Source organism: Carassius gibelio, chromosome A23 (genome assembly GCF_023724105.1).
Source record: "Carassius gibelio isolate Cgi1373 ecotype wild population from Czech Republic chromosome A23, carGib1.2-hapl.c, whole genome shotgun sequence".
NCBI lineage: Eukaryota > Metazoa > Chordata > Actinopteri > Cypriniformes > Cyprinidae > Carassius > Carassius gibelio.
The window spans coordinates 14327287-14341917 of record NC_068393.1 but is presented as its reverse complement, the minus strand read 5'-3'; the positions used below and the strand labels follow the sequence as shown (position 1 = coordinate 14341917).

Genomic DNA, 14631 nt, shown 5'->3' with positions numbered 1-14631 from the left:
ATATGTAAATATTTATCTGCCTGTATATAAGTCATAGAATAATTTTACCTTTCAGATTAAACTAAATTGTCAAAATAAAAATTTTAATAGAATGGTTGATATAGTATTTTACATTAATGACACTTTAAAAAAACATGTAAATATTAATAAGAATTACATCAAGGTAATATAAGTTTATCCAGGGAAGCTTGTTACCCCAGTAGGGGCCCTCTTTTAATATTTCACATTTTGTGGTATAACAATAAAAAAATTAAATGCTTCTATTTATTTCCTATAACTCATCCTGCACATGCTAGACTTATGTAAATATGTTACAATTTAAAAGGAAATCCAGACTGTTCCGAGTAAAGAATAAAGGTGTTCTGGGAACTTTTTATTAGCAAAAATACATTTCAAAATCGTTCAAAATGTAAATTTAACAACATGTACATATTTAAAGTGGACAGATGCGGTGTTACAATTGTTTTATCACTTGTGTTTATTTGTCACAAACAATACAAAAGCAGTTCAGATTTATTTATTTTCTAATGAATAGCTTTGACCTCCACAGGACAAATAGATTTTTCCAACAAAAAGCAGAAGGCCATAATGAAATATGAAAAGTATAAATAAAATAAAAATAATGATAATAATAAAAACGTATGTTTAAAACTTAAATAGAAAAAATAACATATTTACATTTGGTATGTACAAAAAAAAATGCTTTTAATCACAATTTCCAAAAGTTTGTAAGAATCACAAACTAAATTAAATTCAAAAACTCCAAAATGCTACCTTAAGTATTTTTTCTTATATTCATATATACATAGATGCATCAGTGACTAATACACGAATTCGTACCGAATGCATAGAGCAGTCTGAAATCAGCACCCCTAAATTGAAGGATTGTACATGTGCAAAATATGTCATAAAGCCACTGAATAACCAAACTGTGAGAATTCAGATACTCTGGCATGCCAGCCCTTGGAGAAAACATGCCCAGTGTGCATGTGTGGCTTTGATTAGTCTGCTATGTGTGCAAGTCCGGACGGGCATAAGCCCATTGTTCTCTTTTATGACCATCTCTGCTGTGTTGTCATAGCGCCCAGTCCTTGAGCTCCAAAGTAAGCCAGTGTCCGGTGTGGTGAAGTTCCAGGCAGGGCTTGAATCCTCCTATTATCTGGGTCAAATTCCCATATGTTATCATAGTCTATTTCCTGGTCATCTGGATCCACCGGCTGAAGGTAAGAGTCATCTGTGAGAAGCAAAAGACAATGATTCATGTCTTCAAATATTTGAAATATTTAGTTTAATGATTTTTCAACTAAATTCTGACCAACTTAAGCTGTCTTCCAATACTTGGATTCAATATGTAAAAATTGATAATTTAAGTCAAAATCCACTGACAAAGGTTAAGGTGTTGTAAACTGAGCCTTCTAAATACTTCATGCCGTAATTTAAGATCTAACATATCGTTTGTTGTGTTCTTTCTCACAGAGAGGCTCTAAATGTCTTGCAGGATCTCCCACTTGTGAGCTTTAAATCACCCTCCGTGGTAATTCTGTCCTTTTCGCTGGTCTTTCCTTCAAGTGCCACCTGCAGTGCTGTCATTTAAATACCCTGAGCCTGAGCCATATTACACACACAACCATACACACACAGGCCCCTTCATCTGCACTCTTGTTTCCACTGCCATGTCCTGCCTGGGCAACCACACCCGATCAAACCCTGTGTGTGTGTGTGTGTGTGTGTGTGTGTGTGTGTGTGTGTGTGTGGGTGTGCACGTGTGTGTGCGCGCGTTGGAGAAGGTCATTCTAAAACCATCCTGTTAGCTGTGCCGTGAGATTCTGCTCTGTGCACGTTACCATAAATTATTTCCTCCCTATGGTGTTGTGTTTAAACCTGGCAAGTGAGTGTGTACATGTGTGGCCTAATTAGATGATTAAGCAATTCAGTGTCACCATTTTTTTTTCTTTCGATCAGTTTAACCAATCTATGAAACATACTCATGGCCCAGGTCAACATTTCACACTCTAAACAAAACTTGTGGCCACAAAACTGGTCATGCAACTTGCTGTACATATCTATCTACATCCGTGAAAGGTGCATATCATCATGCCATTGTGGTGCTGTAACTGCCTCCTGACTTTAGCATGTCAAACATTCTCACCTGGCGTGTAACTGTAAGATATCTGCTGCGCCTCCATGACAATGTGACCTGGGAAACCTCTCTGTAAAAGACAGGAGAACAGGAGTTCATTTATTTTATACTGTTTAAGATACACACATGTAGAGTAATATTTATATGCATTTTTTAGTCATATTAATTCATTAAAATAAAGTTTTACTGTTTTTACTGTATATTTGATCAAATAAATGCAGCCTATGTGAGCATAAGAGACTTCTTTCAAAACATTTTAAAAAAGTCTCAACAACCCCAAACAGAACAGTATAGTGTAAATCTCATGCATAAAGTGACTTAACCAAAAATGTATTTAGATATTTGGGGGGGGGGTAGCATAAATAAAGAATGTCTGGGTGATACAACTATCCTGATATGATGATGAAGCAAAAAGAATTTAAGTCTTGAAAGAAATTTACTACCATCTCATTACCTGAGAGATGTGGTTGTGTTCTGGCTGTCGGTTTGGGGCGGGCAGTAACTTCAGTTTGGAAACGGCCTGAGCACGTAGATCATCAGACCACTGACTGCTGCCCACCTCGGGCTCCAGGGCCTGGCCATGTCTATTTTTCCGCCCAAGAGGGGGAGTGCACAGCCGGAAAGAGGAAGGAAGGAGAGGAGGATACGACTGCTCCATGGAGGCCCGAGAAGAGTGCTGTGTATCAGAAAAACATGCAAAATATGACTTATAAGGGTGATTAAAAAAATAGCATAGTGAACTAAACCAAACATACTCAGCTGATTAACGGGTTTAAACCTAAATCTGTTATGTAATTCAGGTTTGAAAACCTAACAAGTTAAAACCTGTATTCTATGTTGAAATATTCTCTCAAATGTGCAAGTTAGGTTTCTCTCAGCAGCCTTTTTTATTATGCATCTGGATGGATAAATTAGTAATGAATGCAATGGGGACTTTCCATGGCTTTAGCTCATTAAATCAGGGCCCCTGCGGGTGTTTGGTCACCGAAGGCAGTGGTGTCAAGTGAGAGAGCGGATCTGATATCCTGACCCACTTACTGATGCATGTGCAGCGCTCTCCTCAAGAGGGTACATACTGGGGGTGCTGGGGTCGTCATAAAGGGGCGAGAGAGGTTTGCGGTGACCGATCAAGTCTGAGTGGCGGTGAGGAACTAAGAGCTGGTGTTTGACATTTGTCTGCGGCGTGCTCCAGCTGTTTGACTGAATGGAGACAGATGGAAAACATATAAGTTCTGCATGTTTTCATGCATTCCATTTACACCAAACCCAAAATTCTAAATCTAATGCAAATCAAATATCTCTGCTAAACCTGTCTTCAAAGTAAAAAAAACAACATAACTACTAAGTAGTGCATCAGATTATAGTAATGCTTTACTACCTTGACTAGCGGGGCCTTCTCGATGCGTTGAACAGGGCCGTTGCAGTACACCGAACTGTATGGCGTGTTGTAAACCGGTGACATGGGCCCCTCTGAAGCGAGATACGATGACTGTGGAGGGGAGGAGTAGTGGAGTGAAACAGGGCGGTGGTTAGGGGCCGGTCGGACTTGAGAAGAGAAGCTGCTGCTCCTGCTGCCCAGGTGAGCTGAGTACTGCATGTCTGAGGAGCTGGGCCTACTGGAAATGAACTGTACCAACACACAACACAAACACTGATTTACTGGACTGTATTCACATTCTTCTACCAGATTACAACAAACTTTAGAATCTTTTTGACAATTTTCCACTTTCCAGTCAAATTAATGGATAAAATCTAATGGAAAAATCTCTAGACCTACTTTTTCCCCCGGTTTCAATCAGAAATATTCAGCTTTACACACATAAAATGTGCTGTAAATGGCAGTCCATGTTGACTTAGAGGTGAAAAAATGTCGTAGCATCTTGTCATATTGTGGTTGAACATCAACGCATGCTTATGTCTAAATCTCAGATGTGAACATTTTAATAGTTGAAAATTTGAATAACTAGAATAAAGAATGTAATATGGATACTTCTGGAGGATATAGGTAAATAGAGTTTAGTACTAATTCACAAGATTCTTGTGGGTGGTAACACAGCGGAAATTGATTGCACACACATTAATTATTAACAGAAATTCTACTGATCTTGATCACAACCACATGTGCTACTCCTCCAAAATAAACATACAAGTCATTCTTATGAATAATGCCCCATATTTTACAGCTGTGAATAACCACTGCCTTACTCAATTTCACACTAGACACCAAATTAAACTAAAACTGTAAGAGCAATTCACATAGGAAAACTAGTTCCCTATAACACAAGTTCACAGCTTAACATTAATGGGTTTGGGCTGTTGGGATAGACACTTACACAGAGAGGCTCAGCATATCCAGGGGAAACAGGGTTGTCATCAGCACTGGGCAGCTGGAACTCATGGGATCTGCGTTTGTGCTGGGACTGCCTTAGTGGTTCGGTAGCTCCGTGGCTGCTGCCGCTCCACCTGTCAAACTCGGGAGCCTGAGAATAACAGAGGAGAAAGTGAATATCTCACAACGTTTACATGCGATATCTAAGATATTCAGCACCATGTCCAAGATGGAAGTGAGCGCTCACCTGTTTCTGTGTTGGAGTGTAAATGATGTCATAGACAGGGGGAGGAGGGCTGAGGATCGGGACGTCAGCGCTTTTGAAATACAGGATCCAGTCACTGAACTCGCTCTTGTCCAGACAGGACACAATGATGGGGTTTATCAACTTCCCTAACAACAAAACCCACAAGAGTTAAATTCATATATGAATCTGTGCAGAAACAGGGTACAGCATGAAAGGAAATCAGTAAGAGTGTACACTCATCTTTATTGCACATAGATCCTTGCCAAGAAGGATAACATGCAGCAACTGAAGTTTGATTTGTTAACTCACCCTCAATCATAAATGTGTTGGGCTTGATGTCCTGGCAGGGAGTTGTAACTGTGATCATATTGAGAGGAAGTTTGCCCTACAATTGCAAACGCATTCAAGATTATTTTCAGAGTGCCTCACTGGATTGCGTAATGTTGCAGCTGTATTCATTTGTGAAAATGGAATTATTTTCAGATTGGCCTACCTTGTAAAAGAGGCCATCACTCCCTTCTGACAGAATTATGAGATAGTTGGGATACAACACCAGCAGACGATCATACTGCTCCTGTTAGCCAAACAGAGAAATTGAATCACATTCATTATTGCTTACACTACAGTAAAAAAGGCATGAAGCAAATATTGAGTAACTTGTTTCGGATGCTTTATTGCAGTTAATTCATCTATTTTTGCTCCACCAACAAACTATTTCCAAATAAGCAGCAGAGCTAGTGCAACTGTATAGTTGTGTTCCTAAAGGAATCAGTGTTTTTGAACAAATCGATCGAAAGCCTCACTCATTAACTTGCATCCCTAAGTGAATCAGTGTGTTTGAATAAATAGTGTGAGTGAATGATTCAGTGACTCACATCTAGTGATGGGGGAAATTAAGCTTTCATTTCAATACATTTTCATTGTTTCGGACCGCAAGCTGGCGTTACCTGCTGGACTTGTCAAAATGGTGTAAATGCAAAAAGAGCTCAACCCAAACCTGCACAGACACCTTTTTACAAACCACTAAGAATCCTTTAAATGTGAACCTTCGGAATTTGTTTCGAAACAGTAGCCTTGTTTGCTTAAATCACCTAACGTGGTGAGTTTGGTAAGAACCACGGATTCGAAACAAAAGATTTGCAAAAGCATTGACGCTTCATGAAGTACTGTTTTGAATGTGCTCATTACTACTAACACCCAAATATGGACAAGCAGAGTGAAACAAACTGTTGAAAATCCCAATCATGTTGGAGCAGAATTCAAGGACCGGAACTGTTGTATAATAATATAAAGAAGCTGACCACCACTTTGCACAGCAGTGTTTAAAGCACAGTTTTCCCCAAAGGTTTGCCCCGGCCTCGAGTGTGTGTGTTTTTACTCAGCTCAGGGTGTGTTCAAAGTCAGCTGTTGGGTGAGTCAAATCAAGTGCTTGAGGCAAGCAACTGGTTTACACACCCTTTTCTCAAGCAGATCCTCTCTGCTCTCACAGTAAGCTTAAGATGCACTATCAGTTGCTCACCCTCCTTCACTCTCTGGTAAAAGGTTTAGATATTTGGCCACACGTACACTGGATATCTGGTTACACTACAGTCCCCCTAGTGTGAAGTCACATGCTTTGTGTTTTTGCTGTCGGTTCAATGAAACCTGCTGAATTCAGGCATTTTGATCCAGACTTTGACTAATGAGGGTGGTGTGGAAGTGGCAATGCCAATGCCAAACAATTAATTCAAAGGCTTTTCTCAAGAGTCATTCTCAATTTTGTAATACATCTGTGTTCAAATGAACTTAACGCTAATTTGATATCCTTATAATATTTTGAGTATTAAATAAAATTAGAATAAAATTTAGATTTAGCTTTATAATAAATATTAGGATTAACAGGACGGGGCAGTTGTGGCCTATTGGTTGTGGGTTTGAGTCTTGGTATAGACAGGGATTGTAGTTGGGGGGAGTGGTTGCTTTCTTCCACCCTCAATACAACGACTGAGATAAGACCCTTCAGCAAGGCACTGCTCTGGGTGGGTGGGTGGGTGTGTGTTCACTACTCACTGCTGTGTGTGTGCATTCGGATGGGTTAAATGCAGAGCACAAATTCCTAGTGCGGGAATTTGTCACGTCACTTTCATATACCGCTGTTGTTTTATTCCATTATATAATAAATATATTATTTTTCAATTTTTTCAGGTTGTATAAATAATGTAACCAAAATAAAGGGGCGAGATAATGACAACATCTTGGAGAGCTCTTACCTGACAAGGCATGTGTTGCAGCCTGACTTTCGTGACGTAAGTAATGGGCCCTAGACTCTCTCGTTGCGAGCCCTCCCACTCATAAATGGGCTCTTTACTGATGGAGTTCCTCAGCTCTTCTTTTTCCACTTTGGTCTCTTCTGAGTACTGCACCTTTGGACGCAATATTGAGTTTAAATCCATGTTCAAAAGTTAAAACTGGCATGATGTTTCTTGCTATGTCATGTGAAAGATCAGGGAGTGTCATTAGCATTGGGAATTTTAGAGAAATCCATTGCTATTTGATTGCACATCTCTGCTAATTATGGGATGCAGGTGTTTTTTTTCTATAAGCTCACTTACTGCAATAGCATGTTGTTTCAAAACAGGAAAGAAACCATGTCTTTATCAAATCCAGCTAAGGTGACCACAAAAGAAACAACTCATAAGATCCCAAAGGACAGTGACCAACATTAATCATGATGACCTGAATTAACACCTTTTTTTATGTTTATTGTCATACACTTTGATCTGGCAGCTAGCAAGTACAGGTAATTCTGATAAAAGGTTGATTTTGCAATACCTTAATTCTTGTGTATGTCTCTGGTGTGATTGCAGTGCCGCCATTAGCCTCGATTTGTTCTGTCAAAAGGCCAAACCAGTTGTTCATCTCCTCCTCCGTCGAGCAATACACAATGATAGGGTTCAAGCTGACCCCTACGAAGGTCAAAGACAAGGGGTCAGAAGTTAGGTCAGATGACTACAACCAGTGACCATCTGGATCTCTTTAAAACCTGCAACAGGTTGCTTAATATTTTAGTGAATCTTGTTTTAAAGTATAGATGTATTTGACTAGATACATTTGCTCTGTTTCATGTTAAAATATCAGAGTTAACACTTCTGACCCTGAGAGCAAAATTTCTTTTTCAAGAGCTCTTAACATTACAACATGCCATGCATTTAAACCTGTTGTCACTTCTTGAAAACAGCTATTCTGAAAGAATGCATCCAACCTGGAATCTCCCTTTTATCAGACTCGCATTCCAGGCTTTATCTGTTCAGATATCAACCACTCTTACCACTCTGTCATTTCCAGTTAGATGTGATGTGTTTTAGCAAAAGCACGTTCATGTGCAAGTCTTGGTCATTTTTTCCCAGATTACATATTTAGTCAGGACTGGAAATGCGGCTGTGTGATTCCCAAATCTCTCACTCCCAACAATCTAAGACATCATCTTTCCAAAATGAAATACAGTAGTGAGTCCTATCTGATATAATGTTGTGGCAATAAGAAGATTTATTCACTAATTTGTAAAGTAGGTTTTAACATCACGTAACGGTTAAGCTTAATTCTTTTTCATTCAGTCACGGTCACATTGACTCATCTTCCGAGAACGTTAAGCATAGTTTGAAGCTTTTTGTTGATTGCCCAGCTTGACAAAGTAATATTAAAATGTCAATATTTCAATATGTGGTAAAAATAAAAAATTGGTAAGCAAACTTGTGTCTCCGGGTCCAGTGCGCTGGAATGTGGAGTACTTTAACTGTGATGGAGAGGTGAAGAGGAAAGTCTTTGTGCTTTTGAACCTCTGGAATGTCCAAATATGAAAAGTGGTTTTGGGCCTACATAGTATGGCTTTACAATGTATCAGAATCAAAATCAGAATCAGAATGAGCTTTATTGCCAGGTGTGTTTACACATACGAGGAATTTGTTTTCGTGACAGAAGCTCCGCAGTGCAACAGAATTACAGCAACAGAACAAAAACATAGATAATAAAAGAATTTAAAAAAATGTATGCTGTTTTCTGATTAGTTTAAGATCACAGATCCCACCCTTAAATACCACTGAGAACAACAGGGTTTACTGTAGAATAAAAATAAATCAATTAAAAATAAATAAATAAAAATAGACCTCCAAAATGTAAGTAATAAAATATTGCAGAAATACATACAACTATGTATTAGGCAATTATATGTATGCCACTATATCTCCCTGTTGCTTTATCTCGGGTTCCTTGCGTGCCTTTTCCTGTTTGTTCAACCCTGAATTATCAAGCACACTCACCATTTATCTGGAATGCAAATTCCTGCATATCACCAAAGCTGTTCTTGTTCTGCAGCTTGCAAATTGTGAGCTCTTTGAGAGGAAGTGTTCCCTGTAAAAAAAAAAAAAAATTAAATCCTCATTGAAAATACGGGATTCAAAATTATTTATACATTTATTTTTAAAACAATTATTTAAAAAAGTTATATTTTTTAATAATATCTTTTATGATATACAATTTTATATAAGAATAACTTTCATTTAAACCTGTGAATGATTAGAATGTTTCAAGATTTCTTTTTATATATAAATGTTACTTATGACATTTCAGATGTCTGTCACTTTCAATATTGCACAATATTTAATGAACATTTATTACCGTTGCCTCCCAATGACTCAGATTAAAGAATAGGCATAATAAAACCTGATTAATACAAGTCACAATAGAAAGAGACTAATTTTATGATTGAATACAACTTAGTGTGGCCTTTTTGGCATGGATAGGTGACACATTTTACATCATCTTAAAGTATAAAGTCTGTAATATCTGTCTCCATTACCACATGACTCAAACGACAGTTCCTGTCTAGAGCAGTGACACAAGCATGGACATATTTGGAGTTCCTTTACATTTCGACCTGTGGTATGCATTGTCTATTGTGTGGTTACAAAAGAAATACTGTAGGTGCATCTTTTACCTGGTATGTGAGTCCAGTTGTGTTGTTGGAGACAAAATGAAGATGTGTTTGGAACAGGTCCAAATAGCAGTCATGCACGTCCTGAAAGAACAGACACATTTCATCAGCTCAGCATCCACACAATCAGAAGGACCATTCTAAGTCATGCTCCTTTATAGGTTTAAATTTAACAACGCTGACAGATTAAAAGATTTCACTCTCCCATAGTCTGAATAGCAAGATTTTCAAAGGTCATGTTGAAGGCAAACTCAAAAAAAATAAAAAATAAAACAATAGATAGGGCATTAATATGTGGTAAATGTAGCAATCTCGTTGACAGTCCCTGGAATGAACTGTTAAATAATCCTGTGTAAATCAAGGCAATCTTTGTGAATACTTTCTGAGAAGTGTTTGTTTGCTCTAAAGACTAGTTTAAAGCAGCTGACATTGATTTATCACTGACAGCTCATTTCCTTTTATCTGATCTAGGCCTTTACCATGTTACAGAATATGCCATTATCACAAATACTGTTAGGTAACATTTCCTTTCAACTGTAATATCACCACTTTACGTTATGTTCCCCCTTTCACCTCACCCTGGTTTGGGTTATTTTGCTTTTCTTTTCCTTCACACAAATTTTTTTTTCCCAGTATGACCACATGTTATCAAAACCAAAGAGATTCCCACGCTCCAGAGCCAATGTGTAACATATCAGCAGTTTGATCAGTGTGCTCTGCCCCAGGAAATATCTCTGCATCTCTGAGCCATTTCACAACACCTCACATCTCCACGTGTTCAGACACGGCCTAAACTCCCCAAACCGAGTTGCATCAATTAATCAGCAAAAGCATGGACGTCATTCTGACAGCGCTTCATACAACAACCATGTGACATCTTGTATCTTCCATCTGCTTGTTATGCATTACCTCATAGCGAGTGAGTAAGTGACTGTCGTGGCTGCTCAGACCACCTTAATCATCATACGAAAGTCTGTTTTGAAAGGTTTATTGAATGATTATTCTTGACGACTGCGTGTTTGTTTTGGAGTTTGATTGGATGTGTGTTTTAGATGTGAGTTGGTGTGTCTTACCTGGCAGTGCAGGAAGCGGAAGCGGACCTTGGAGCTGTGGATCATTCTGCCATAGTTCTTTACATTGATGCTACTCTTTTTCCATCCACTAGCTGGGTCGTAGGGAGGGTCCCATTTGATGTTTTCGATCGTCTGGAGATCTTTGGGTGACATTTCCTATGTCAAGACAGTGTTAAAAATGAGTTCCTTTTCTCAGTTACATCTGATATGCAAAGCTGTATGCATTAAATGTGAAATCCCAAATAGGCAGTGTTTTCGGAACATTTGTTTAATGTTCTTTAAAGGTTTTTCAATGTTACAAACAAAAATGTTAGCACCAAAATAATATTTCTACACTTTTACGTTCTAAGACAAGTGTCATAAATTATGACATTGGTATTTCCAAACATTGAAAGCTTCAAATTTTGAATAATTCTATAATGTTTTTACAACATTTAAAACAAATTGACATTTTAAATGAGCTTTTTAAAAAATAACGTTTTTCAAACGTTCTTAGCACGTAAACTTGTTTTCTGGTAACATTTTACAAGATGTTAGTATAATGCAAGAAAAACTTTGTTAAAACATACACAAACAAGTGTTTTGAGCCTTCACAGAACTTTTCATGATTTACTGTGAAGGTTAGAAGAATTATTAGCAGGAGGTTGCTCACCTTTCTTGGGGTGACGGTGCAGAGGATGTTGATGATGCTATTGGACTTCTCCTGGCCCTCTTGCGGGTACTTTTTCCGGAACAAGCGGCTGCTGCTCACAAAACAGTAGACTCTAATTAGTCAAGGGTTGTGGGATAAGAAAAAGTGATATGACCCCACACAGGGGTTATCTTGACCCAAGATGATCAGTTAATCACTATAAGTCAATCTGTCTGAACACTCTGGTGCTCAGTGTCCCACACAAAAGATTACTTCACCATTACACATGTCCATTCTTCCTTAGCTTGCACAAGTCAACATATACGATTTACATCACTATCTGCACCATTTAAAGAGAAAAAACAATAGCGCTTATGTTAAAAACCACAATGCACCGCTCATGAAATGCCTTTTTGTTACCCATGACCCCCATTTATAATCATTAGTGTCAGATCTGTATAATGAAGTCTTTCCTGCGCAACGATAAGCTAAGGAAGTCCGTGTCAGCGAGGAAGTCATCCTCGGCGAGAGACACGTCCTCAGTGACTCCCATGTTTTTCTTCTCTCTCTTTGTCAATCTGTCTCTGCTTTGAATGCAATTAGCATAACGACACTGGGCTCATTCATGCAGACAATAATAGGAAGTATCGGTGATTTACTAGGACTCAGTGATCAACGTGTTTGGCATCCGGAGAATTCATCCGGAAGAATGCAGGTTGTAGGCGGCTTGTTAGACAGAACATGCTCGTAAAAGTGCTGAAAGTTTGACAGCGACAACTTTGTAACTTTATGAAAAAGGCATCAACTGTTTTAATTAAAACTGCAACCATTGAGTGCACTTATTTGAAATCTGATAGGGGTCCTGGGTTTTAAAGGGGCCGGGTCCCGCTGCACTGAACTCTGATCTGATATGTTCGACAAAGACTTTTTTTATGGGCTTGGACTCTGAACCCTAACTCAACCCAGGAACTTATATTCGGTGCACATGCAAACCAGACACAACAGACAAACTGTCTGATTTAAAATAGGCCAACTGTCTATTTAACTGAAAGGTAGTCAGAAAAGTTGTCCAAATTGGACAGCAGTAAATTACACAGATCGCTGTCACTAGCAGTGCAAGCACAATAGTATTACTTTCTGTGCAGGATAAATCCAATTCTCTCAAAAAAACCACAAAACCTGAGAACCTTCCCTGAAGACTGCACTGGAAACAGATATAGAGCTAACTTCATTACACTAGTGAATTCTATCAGCAGATGAATGTATCAGTCAGTGTGAAGTGAGATCTTGACACTGAGCTAATGAGATTTACAGGCAGCATCATTACACTGCCAAATTCAAATCACTAACCCATGTTCATCATGTCAGTGTGCTATAAAATATCACTTTTCAATGAGACTTTTTTTTTTTGCCTTGTTTTCCATTAGAACTTCATAATATATGCCATAAGCCATATGGCAAAAACTAAAAGTATTTTCACAGATTATGACAGATTTTTTCCGCCTTCTTTTGAATATAAAAATATACAATTAAAATGTATCTTTTAATTAAATTAAAATAATAATAGTAATTTTCATAGTAAAAAAAAAAAAAAGTTAAGTGGGGTGAGGAAAATAAAATTAATTAAAAAATAAATAATAATTAATTTTTTGAAAACAAATCTTATAAATGAATATCTTATGCACTGAAAAAAAAATGTTTTTAGTTGTAAATTAAACAGATTATTAGAGTTCGTTTTACAATAAATAGTATTTCAGGTTTTTCTGCTTAATTAAATGTGTGCGTTTGTGTGTAATCGTTACATTTATAAGAAATTTGTGCAAAAATATTTTCTACATCAAATTGTTTTCAGTGTACACAAAATTGCTTCTCAAGTGAATTTATCTTATTTTAATGATGATTACACATTTCTACTGGAAAACAGGACAAAAATACAGATGTTTGAATATTGTTATTTACTTTCCAAACTTTTGGCATTTCAGTCCAATATCAAACTCATACTTCATACCTTTAAAACTTGATCGTTTTAAGGCAGTATCTCATGGTTCTTACCTGTTCCTCCGTATGAAGCTCTTGCTGGAGAACCTGAAGTTGTGTTGGGGGACGCATGACATACTACTCCCCATGTTGATCCTGGGATAGTGTGTGAATCTCCTTGATGAGAGAACTCTGATGTATCTTCCTGCAAGATCAATAGAGTTTAGTGATCCCTGTTGTAATCCAACCTCCCTGGAGTGAGTGAGTGAGTGAGTGTGTGTCTGTTCACCAGAGAGACCAGACTGATACTGAAGCAGCAGACAGGCGAGAGGGGAGTGTATGAGAGAGGGAGTGTGTCAGTGGGTGGAGATAAAGGGAGGTGTGTGTGGGCAAGAGTGAGGGAGGGAGACGAACACGGGGGACTGGAGCAATGAAGTTCACACCTTCTGCATGAGATCCCCTCACTAAATAAAGCATAAATGACAAAGGGGAACGTGTAGTTTTTCACACCTTATAGTGGACAAATGGCACTGATTTGAATGCTTGAATACTCTGATGAAAGAGTGTTAAAGTCTGAATGGAGCTTGCTGGTGTCACTTAAGAGGTCACACCAAACATGTCTGGACATGCTCTGAATACTTCAGGCTCATTATATTATTCACACACCTACATAATTAAAATAATGTGTAATCAAAAAGTTATAGAAAACTGTAAAAAATATAAATTTTTTTGTGTTTATTATTGATAAATTTTTAATTACTATTTCTGGCAGTATTTCGATTTTATTTATATAATAGAGGTTTAAAAAACTGACAATGGGGTTAAAAAATGAAACAAAAATGTGCTCTGGGATGGGATGCTTATTATTTTCTTTATTGTTTTATTGTATATTTATTTGTGTGTATGTATGTTTTTTCATTAATATGGATTCCTGGCAGTATTTTATTTTGTTTATATTAATATAAAATAATATTAAATATAAAATAAAATAAAATATATTGTTTAAAATAATATTTTCTTTTTCTTTTTTATTATTAATATTAATGTATTACTGTTACTGGCAGTATTAGTGTTTTATAGTGTTTTATTTTATATAAGTATGTAATATATGTATAAAATAAAGTATAAAGTATTAAAATGCCATAACACTGTAATTAAAAAAACCAGACCTCTCCAACTCAAAATCACATCTATATTTTTCAATTGGTCTAACCTAATTTGTGTTAATTAGTGGTCACATCTAAATGTTTCAGTTGGCCAAATTG

General features: G+C 37.4%; 1 protein-coding gene across 1 annotated transcript; it reads right to left on the bottom strand.

The window, feature by feature from the left end:
* Positions 1-342: 342 nt before the first annotated feature.
* On the bottom strand, positions 343-13757 carry LOC127944256 (probable pleckstrin homology domain-containing family N member 1). Its single transcript, XM_052540132.1, has 16 exons — positions 13442-13757; positions 11411-11501; positions 10759-10914; positions 9689-9769; positions 9012-9102; positions 7528-7661; positions 6966-7118; positions 5210-5290; positions 5026-5101; positions 4717-4862; positions 4474-4620; positions 3519-3767; positions 3179-3340; positions 2595-2816; positions 2150-2210; positions 343-1234 (listed from the first exon to the last, which is right to left on the bottom strand). Exons 1-16 carry the CDS (start codon positions 13513-13515, stop codon positions 1053-1055), a joined length of 2106 nt encoding a protein of 701 aa, XP_052396092.1. The 5' UTR covers positions 13516-13757; the 3' UTR covers positions 343-1052.
* Between the last annotated feature and the right edge of the window lie 874 nt (positions 13758-14631).

What these genes read in the sequence shown, in the direction of transcription:
- LOC127944256 (XM_052540132.1), bottom strand. Translation starts at nt 13,515, where the DNA reads ATGGGGAGTAGTATGTCATGCGTCCCCCAACACAACTTCAGGTTCTCC. An exon ending in GCACCGTCACCCCAAGAAAG is followed by an intron (nt 10,915 to 11,410) that starts GTGAGCAACCTC and finishes GTCTTGACATAG; the next exon opens with GAAATGTCACCCAAAGATCT. An exon ending in TCCGCTTCCTGCACTGCCAG is followed by an intron (nt 9,770 to 10,758) that starts GTAAGACACACC and finishes CTGTTCTTTCAG; the next exon opens with GACGTGCATGACTGCTATTT.